Below are 9427 nucleotides of genomic sequence, written 5' to 3'. Positions count from 1 at the left end.
AAAATAATTCCTAATTTATGAATTTATACCTTTTTACATTTTTTATTGATCTTTATTTGAATAAGAGTATTTTATTTCCAAATTTGGTTTTAATTGCAGATTTCTAGGGAGGATTGAAGATTTAAAGTAAAGGAGAATAATTTGAGCTCAAAAGAGAAAGCTAGAAGGTCCCAGAATGGAAAAAGATGCAGAAAAAGATTGGGCCTTTTTTGTTTTATCATTTAGCGCATTAGCGCGACACAGGAAGCAACCTAACCCTAGAAAACTAGGATAAATAGAGAGGTAGAGGTTTAACCCTAGTGTGCCATATTGATAGGAAAACACCATAGAGTGAATTGTAACCCAATTGGGAGAATGGAAGGTGCTAGAAGTATGTGTGGCTGATTCTACCCTTTGGGATTGGGAGTAATCTGCTCAAACTCTTATGTATTTAAGTGATATCTTATATATTAATATTCAGTTCTTAATTGATTATTGGTATTGTTGTTTTATTTTTAATTTTCCGTGACAAATTGAGAATCTTAAATCTGACCGGGAGGTATTTTTAGGGTTGGACCTAAACAACAATACTTAACATATTTGAGTGCTAGGGATAGACTTGAAATGTTAATTGCCATTAACGTCTGAACTTCGTTCTAAGTTGCTCTTATAATTATGCGAGGGATTGATAGTTAGGGAACATTCTTAAAGATTCATATGCGAAGAATCGATATAAATGATTTTTATACGAGCATCAATTTCAATCAAAGAATTTAATATTGACATGTTAATCAAAATACATAAGAGTGAGAAAGATGAAACCGAATCCCTATTTTTCCAACTTGAAGCAACCAATTCTCTGTCTGTTTTCTTATTGATCAATGTCAACACAATTAATTCAAAACTCTTTTTATTGTTTTGTTTTTATATTTAGTGATTATTATACTCGATAATTCACTGTTCCTTGTGGGATCGATATCCGTCTTTAGGGACAATTATTACTTCTGACAAACGCAGTGCACTTACCGTAAAAAGTCATCAACATTCAAAAAATAAATGTTGAATAGATTTCTCGTGCTTTTCACAAAGTGTACACATAGAACATAAGTGGAAACCTTTATTCTTAATATGTTGATCTGTAGGAAGCTGCTCATGAAAATTTTTCCAGAGTACTAGAGTTTTGGATGCGAAATAGATGAAGACCAAATGAATTTACCCCAACCACAGGGAACTCCTGGTTCCAAGTAAAAAGTATTTGCCAATTTAAGAGTGAAACGACCAAACTCATCTAGAATCCAATTAGGAATATCTTGATCCTCCCTAACCATGATATGATAAAAAAAATGAGGCATCTGCTGTAAAGACAAGGGAATATTCCAATCACAACTTGTCCAAAACTGATAGACTATATTTGGAATGCTAGCACCATCAGATAGTCGTGCAATATTTGCTAAAGAAGTAGTAGAACACCATTTATCATTTCAAAAATTAATAAAAGTACTTGTACCAACAATCCAAAAAGTATAATCAAGTGTAGTAGAATAAAACTGCTTAATTACAGGCAAAAGAGATGAGGATCTATATTCTAAACTCGTATTTTGATTTAAAAACCCTGGCTTTCAGGAGAAAATACCAAGGTTTGTTGCTATAAGCAAAATTCCAAGAAAGCTTGAGAAGATATGCATTATTTTTATGACGAAGATTAATAATCTTCAAACCTCCATTATCAAAAGGAGTAAATCGTATCCCAATTAACGGTAACTATGCCTTTTTTCAGTATATCACCATTCCAAATAAAATTTTGACACCACTACTCAACTTACTTAAGAAGTGAAACATGTCCTTTTATACATATTAAAGCAATAAGCTAGAAATCCAGTAATCACCGTATTGACAAACTGAATTCGATCCATCATATTAAGAGATTTACCTTTCCAACAGCAAAAAAAGAAGTCTAGTCTTAATCTTTTCCATGATGTTTACACTAACTCTTTCCTTGCTAAAGATTTTTTGTTGAAGAATGTTAATAAACTAAATACTATCCACAGAGAAAATATTTTTCAAACGAATTGCCAAACTTTTAAAAGGTTTTCTCTTATGGACAGTTGTAACTTTAACACTTTATTTATTAAAATGTTGAAACACAACTTAGATGCCCATTTTCCATCTTATAAACTTTCTTGGATTCAAAATGATGGGGATTTAGTTGTGAGTCAACAAGTGAAAGTCAAGCCCTCTTTAGGATACTATGCTAAAAATGTTTTGAATCACATTGTACTTGTAGAAGCTTGTGATATTTCATTAGAACGACCTAGGCATTTTAATTGTACCTTTGTTTACCATGGTTATTTTAATAAAATTACTTTCACTCACGGAGAACATAAGTTTGTGTTAGTTTTTCAACACTTTCACAAGTAGTGGAAAAGCAACTATAAACACACTTAAATTTTGAAAAATCTATGTCTTGGGCAGAAAAACCTAGTGAAGTTATGCCTAAACAAATTGATCATATAATTAAGCAACTTCACAAGGTAAGAAAATAAAACAGTAACCGTACTCCTTGGGTTAATCTTGTATATCCAAAGGCAACGGGTACAAAGATCTTGGAAGCAATGTCCTTTCTTCTACTCTTGTTCTTATTATTTTTAAACAAATACCATTTGTATTAATATTTCAATGTCTCTACAGGTTAATTTTTTATCCAGGATGACGTTAACTACAAATCACAACAATAAGGTGGCTAGCTTAAGCAAATCTGAGGAAAAATCTTTTTAAAGGGAGGGACCCTGATGGAGGATCATTTTCACTTCCAAACCACCATACACTCATGTACCGTCCGGTCCTCGGATGTTTACCAGCCTCGGGCGTTGACCAAAGTCAACATGGTGGGACCTTGAAGATGGGGTCCGCTGGAAAGTACAGCAGGGCAGGAAGGAGTCTCTTTAGGCTCATGGGTAAGGGTGGTCGAGGAGGGGGCGGCACCAAGGCAGGGTGTGGAGTCCTCGGGCCTCGGCACCTCAACAGTAAAAGTAGATAAACTAGGTGGTTTTCAATCCACACCCCAGCTACCAGTAGGGGAAGGCCCAGATCACAAGGGACCCGTGCATGGGGTGTAGGAACGCGGTAGTACGCACCACCGCTAAAGAGCCACTGGGACAGAGACGATCCGTAAAGGGTCACATCCCAGGGGTGATCTGCATGCATGGCTCGTGAGTAGGGCAGGGAACTCCCCGGGCGGATGACTCAAAGATTGGATGCATGAGTTGGCATCCAAGCAGTCATCGCGCGCTAGTTGCGCTTCGACAGAGTAGTCTTACGCACTGGATGACCCTAAGTCTGGGTGCTACTGTCACTAAGACGCGCTCACAGAATGCTTAAGTCATAGCAATACAGAAAGGAAAAGACACCAAAGGTATATAAGGATTGACAACAGACATAACCAGGTATGTTTTAACATTTTCACATAACACTCTACGCTTTCATTAGTGCAAGTTATGCATTTCTGAGAGAGAACATAGTGAGAGAGAACACACAGTGATCTAAGAGTGAGAAGTTTGGTGTTCATTTCCCAAGATACTGACTTGACCGTTGGAGTGCAAACGGTCGCGAGGGTGCCCTTTGTTTCTCTGTTTTCAGGTGATTCCACCGGAGGAAGGGAACGTAGGAGCCAAGGGTTCTTGGAAGCGAAGTCAACAGAAACGCACGAAGACGTTAGGTCAACCGGCGGGAACATTTGGCGCCCACCGTGGGGCACAATCTAAAACATTTGTCCCAACCGCAAGAAAGTTCAAGATTCATCAAGAAAGTTCAAGATTCGTCAAGAAATTTCAATATTCATGAAGAAAGTTCGAAGATTCGTTAAGACAGTTCAAGATTTGTCAAGAAACGTTCAAGAATGATGAATATCAGGCAAAGCTCTACGGCACATGTTGGAAGTGAAAGCTTGACCCTGCAACAAGTTATGGAGATGATGCAGGGCCTCCAGGAGGTGATGGCGGCGTCGAAGGCTGAGCAAGAGCATATCCAGCTGGACCTGGCGGCATCGCAAGCAAGAAATGAGGAGTTGCACCGCACCAATGAGGAGTTGTTCCGCGGGTTGCGAAACCAGGTTGGGAGTCACGAAACAGATGAGGAAGAATGTGTTACGCCTCCCAGAGAGTTCCCCATGCCCTTCTCGCAGGAAATCATGGATGCGGTGATACCGTCCACATTTGTAGGGCTGAAAGCTACGTTTACTGGTATGGAAGATCCAGAGGCTCACCTCACCGCGTTTCATACGCAGATGATGCTAGTTGGTGGTTCTAACGTCGTGAGGTGCAAGTTGTTCATGAGCACGTTGGTAGGGACGGCGATGGACTGATTCATCAATCTCCCAGACGGCCACGTGACTTCGTTTGCACGGCTGTCGCAATTGTAAAGGGAGCAGTATATCACGAACCGCACTCCCCCACCCAATTCTTACGACCTCTTTGTCGTAAGGCAGTATTAGGGGGAGACGTTGAAGGAGTTCGTGAATCGTTTCGAGGCGCAGGTGGTGAAGGTCACCACCAAGGATTAAACAATGATGGTTCATGCGTTTCGGAAAGGGATTTGTCCTGGCCCTTTCAGTGAATCCCTCATCAGAAACCGCCCCAAGACCTTTGCTGAAATTAGGCGTCGTGCGGTGGTGCACATCGCAGCAGAAGGTGAAGTGAATAAAAAGCATGTGTGTGTTGTCCCCACGCGCCAACGTGCACCGACGCGTGCGCAGCCCATGAGGGTGCATGAAGCTGCAATGGACAAGAAGAGTCAGGGGAGGAAGCAGCCCTACGAGTGTAGAAAGTCCCAGGCTAAGGGACATGAAGAAAGTTTCAGCGGATGTAATGTTTTTGGTCCACCTTTAACAAGTTGCAGCTGTCTCCTGACCAGCTCAGACCTTACACAAGGTGTTTGTACGGGTTTGCTGGAGATCAAGTGGAAGTGCGGGCGTATTTGGAGCTGAGGAACACCTTTACAGATGGTTTCGCCTCCTGCACAGAGAATATAAGGTATCTAGTGGTTAATGCACACTCGACTTATAATGTCTTGTTGGGAAGACCAACTATGAACAAGTTAAGGGCGGTGGCGTCGACACGCCAATGGAAGATGAAGTTGTCAGACCTGAGTGGGAAGGTGATAGTGATCAAGTCCGACCAACAGGAGGCTAAGAGATGCTATGAGAACAGTCTCAAAGCCAAGAGAGGGGTGTTCATGGTGGTGGAGCGCTCGCCTATCAAAGATGACCGCGCAGGAGTTGCTCGTGCGGAAAGCGCTCGGGAGAGGCGACCCGGGCCAATTGGGAACGTGGTGGAAAGACAGATTAACGGCAAGACGTTTAAATTGGGTAAGTCATTGGACCAAGCAGAGCAAGACCAAGTGGCTGAGGTGATAGCGCGTCACCTAGACACTTTCGCATGGTCCGCCTCGGACATGCCAGGTATAGACCCGGACTTCTTGTGTCATCACCTCACTATGAACCCTAAGGTCAGACCCGTCCGTCAGAGAAGAAGGAAGTTCAACGAAGAGAGGCGTTTGGTCGTCCAGGAAGAGACGAAGAAGTTGTTGAACGCTGGCCACATCAGGGAAGTATCTGGCCGCTCCTTCTTTGTTATGCAAGCCACAGATGAGCGCGTCGCTCCGGTTGTATTTTGCTTTGACGGAGTGCGCGATCAGCTCAGTCCTCGTTTAGGAGCAGGACCAGATACATAGGCCAATATACTTTGTGAGCAAAGTACTGCAGGGGCCAGAAGTAAGGTACCAGGCCTTGGAGAAGGCAGCCCTGGCTGTGGTGTTCTCAGCCAGGAGGCTTCGTCATTACTTCCAAAGCTTCACGGTGGTGGTAATGACGAACCTACCCATCCGGAAAGTGCTGCAGAAGTCGGACGTGGCAGGAAGAATGGTGCACTGGACGGTGGAGCTCTCAGAATTCGACGTTTAGTATGAGCCCTGAGGCCCCGTCAAAGGCCAGGTATACGCGGACTTTGTGGTAGAGCTATCTTCAAGTGGTACACGGCTAGAAGAGGAGGTCAACTTTAGATGGGTGCTCTCAGTAGATGGGTCCTCCAATCAGTAGGGGAGTGGAGTGGGTGTAATCTTGGAAGGGTCGAACGGGTTGTTGATTGAGTAGGCCCTGAGGTTGGCTTTCAAGTCAAGCAACAACCAGGTGGAGTATGAAGCCCTCATAGCTGGGATGCTCCTAGCCAAGGAGATGGGGGCACGCGGTCTGCTGGTAAAGAGTGATTCCCAGCTAGTTACGGGTCAAGTCACCGAGGAGTACCAGGCCAAGGACCCACAGATGGTCGCGTACCTGGGGTACGTCCAAGTCTTGAGGAAGGCATTCGCGGTGTTTGAGCTGGTGCACATCCCAAGGGAGCAGAATGCAAGTGCTAACCTACTCGCCAAGTTGGCCAGTTCGAGTAAGGGGGAAGGCAGAGGACGGTGATATAGGAGACCCTCAAAACACCACGGGCGTTTGTCATTGATAATATGGTGGGCGTCCATCAGATCAATACGGATAGGGAAAAGGCGAGGAGTCACCGGTCGTTGACTCAGGAAACGCAGAGGACGCCCAGTGTAAGTGCTTATCCGGTCTTGGTGAGAGAAGGGGATCCTATGCAGGTATGTGTAGTTGAATAAGGGGACACAGGATGACGCCCTACAGACGCTACCTGGCTGATGGAATACTCCCATTGGAGCCCGAGGAGGGCAAGAAGATAAAAAGAAATTCTGCCAAGTACACCCTTCTGGATGGGGAGCTGTTCAGGCACGGTTTCGCTCACCCAATCCTGGTATCTGTGAGTGGAGAGCAGTGTACATGTATAATAGCGGAGCTCCATGATGGGATTTGCGGTAGCCATGTGAGAGGACGCTCTTTGGCGTCGAAGGTAGTCTGTGCGGGTTACTACTGGCCCACAATGAGAGAAGATTGTATAAGGCACGCCCAGCGATGTAAACAGTGTCAACATCATGCCGACTGGCATAAGGCGCCGCCAGAAGAGCAGAGGTCGATTTATAGCCCGTGGCCTTTCCACACATGAGGTATCGACATTCTGGGCCCTTCCCTTTGGCAATAAGGCAGATGAAGTATCTGGTAGTGGCCATCGAATACTTCACGAAGTGGATTGAGGCTGAGTCGGTGGCGTAGATTACGGCCCACAAGGTGCAACACTTCGTATGGAAGAATATAGTATGTCACTTTGGCGTACCAAGGCATCTCGTCTCTGACAATGGTACATAGTTTGCAAGCCAGCAGTTGTGTACAGATGTCGGGATAAAGCAAGTGTTCGTATTGGTCGAGCACCCCTAGACAAATGGCTAGGTGGAATCCACCAACAGAGTCCTGCTTAGGGGTCTGAAGAGAATACTCGAGAAGGCTAAGGGAACCTGGGCAGAAGAAGTTCCTAATGTGGGCTTATCACAACACGCCTCAGTCCACCACTGGAGAGACACCTTTCAGCTTGGTGTACGGGTCAAACGCGATGATCCCAATAGAGATTCAAGAGAGCTCGCCACGCTTTCAGAGCTTCGTGGCTGAAGAGTCTAATGAAGAGAGAACGGTGAACCTGGATCTACTGGACGAGGTGAGAGAGGAGGCGAGGATCAAAGCTGAGACAGTAAAGAGAAGGGTGAAGCATAAGTACAGTTCCAAGTTAAAGCCCCGACAGTTCCAAGTTAAAGCCCCGACAGTTCCAAGTTGTTGACCTGGTAATGCGGAAGGCTCACCCATACCAGTTGGAGAACAAGTTGTCCCCCAAGTGGACTGGCCCCTTTAGGATGACGGAAGTCCTGAGAAACGGGGCGTACAGGCTTGAGACCTTGGAGGGAGGCCTCATTCCTCGTACCTGGAATGCAGCCAACCTCAAGTTTTATTTCAGTTAAAAACTCTTGCATTATATACAGTTTAAGGGGACATTCTTTTTCCCTTACGAGGGTTTTTTAATGAGGTCACCCAATAAAAATTACATTTTCAAGTATTCCTGAGTTTTCTGTACAATGCAGGGGAGAATGTCGTCGCTCTGGTGTTTAGACACCTCAAGAGGGAATGGTAGCCTCCTTCGGGGCACCTCCTCCTCGAGCATGGGCGCCAAGCGCGGATAGCACGGTTCAATAAGAAACAAACCCGTTGCCTTGATGTTTAAACACCTCGAGGAAGAATGGCAGTGTCTTATGGTACGCCCCTCCTCGAGTGTGGGCATCAAGCGTGACTAGCAAAATTCGACTGATGATGAATTGGTCAGCTTGGTGTTTAGACACCTCGAGAGGGAGTGGCAGTATCCTTTAGGACTCCTCCTCCTCGAGCGTGGGCACCAAGTGCACCAGTCGTCTTGGTGTTTAGACACCTCGTGGGGGGAGGCAGCTCCCTTTGGGACGCCTCCTCCTCGAGCGTGGGCACCAAGTGCACCGGTCGTCTAGGTGTTTAGACACCTCGAGGGAAGCGGCAGTCTCCTTCGAAACGCCTCCTCCTCGAGTGTGGGCACCAAGTACGAATAGTAGGCTTCGGCCAGTTAAGTCATCCTTCGCCTCTGAGCGAAGATGAGGCCAGAGGCGCACCTTGAGGGTAGACACCTCAAGACAGCAAAGTGCAAGTAAGTGTCAAGCAAAGAAGTTCCTTGTCCAAAGCAAGAAGTGAAGACAAGGGCAGTCGAAGGTTCACGCATGCTCGCTGCCTTCACAAGTAGTTAAGTTAAAGGAAGAGAGCGAGAAGGCGTGTTACCTAAAGTTCAAAGTCTTAAAGAATCTCAAGAACATCGTATGAAGTTAGCATTTGAGCATTGTTAGTAAAAGCGGCAAGTAAAGGCACAAGCAGAGATAAGCAAAGCATCTAAATTAAGGTGCAAGTTACATTCAGGATTATAAATGTTCTTAAGAGTACAATTGTGAAGCCTAAGGTCTAAGCAGTGTCCTTCTGAGGATGCCTTGGCACAATTTGTCCATCGACGATGTGATTCGCCGTAGCAAAAGGCGAAATGTCCATCTCAGGATGTTGGCAAACAACCTGAGCCAGGGCATCTTCAAACCCGGCAGCGTAGGCATCAACAGCATCATCGAGGAGTTCTGCCTTGGCCTTCTCAAAGTCCTCAGCTTGTGCAGTCATCTCCTCTTTCGCTTTCACGAGGGCCTCAGTCTTCTCTGTAAGCTCCTCCTTGGTCTTCTCAAGGCTTTTAGCTTGCTTAGTAAGTTCCTCCTTGATTTTCTCAAGGGCCTCAGTTTTCTCAATGAGCTCAGCTTTCACCCTACCCAGATGCACCTCCCGGGCAACAGAGCGCTCCTCGAGGTTGGCCATTTTGGCTTTGTTGGCCCCAGCTTCTTCTTTGAGTCCCATCACCTCAGCACGTAGTGGCACCACTTTGCTAAGCAAGGTGGTGTACTTTTGGCCTTCGTCGTGAAGCCTCTTGTTGGCCTCCAGCTCAGCCTTTCGAAGAACGCCCAT

General features: G+C 45.4%; 1 protein-coding gene across 1 annotated transcript; it reads right to left on the bottom strand.

Moving 5' to 3' along the window:
- Nucleotides 1-8887: 8887 nt before the first annotated feature.
- LOC137829100 (uncharacterized) lies at nucleotides 8888-9427 on the bottom strand. The gene has a single exon (XM_068635894.1). The coding sequence runs from the start codon at nucleotides 9425-9427 to the stop codon at nucleotides 8888-8890; it is 540 nt and encodes a 179-aa protein (XP_068491995.1).

This window comes from Phaseolus vulgaris, chromosome 7 (genome assembly GCF_000499845.2).
Source record: "Phaseolus vulgaris cultivar G19833 chromosome 7, P. vulgaris v2.0, whole genome shotgun sequence".
Taxonomy (NCBI): domain Eukaryota; kingdom Viridiplantae; phylum Streptophyta; class Magnoliopsida; order Fabales; family Fabaceae; genus Phaseolus; species Phaseolus vulgaris.
Note: the sequence above shows the minus strand (reverse complement) of the source record. Positions and strands in the feature narration are given on the sequence as shown.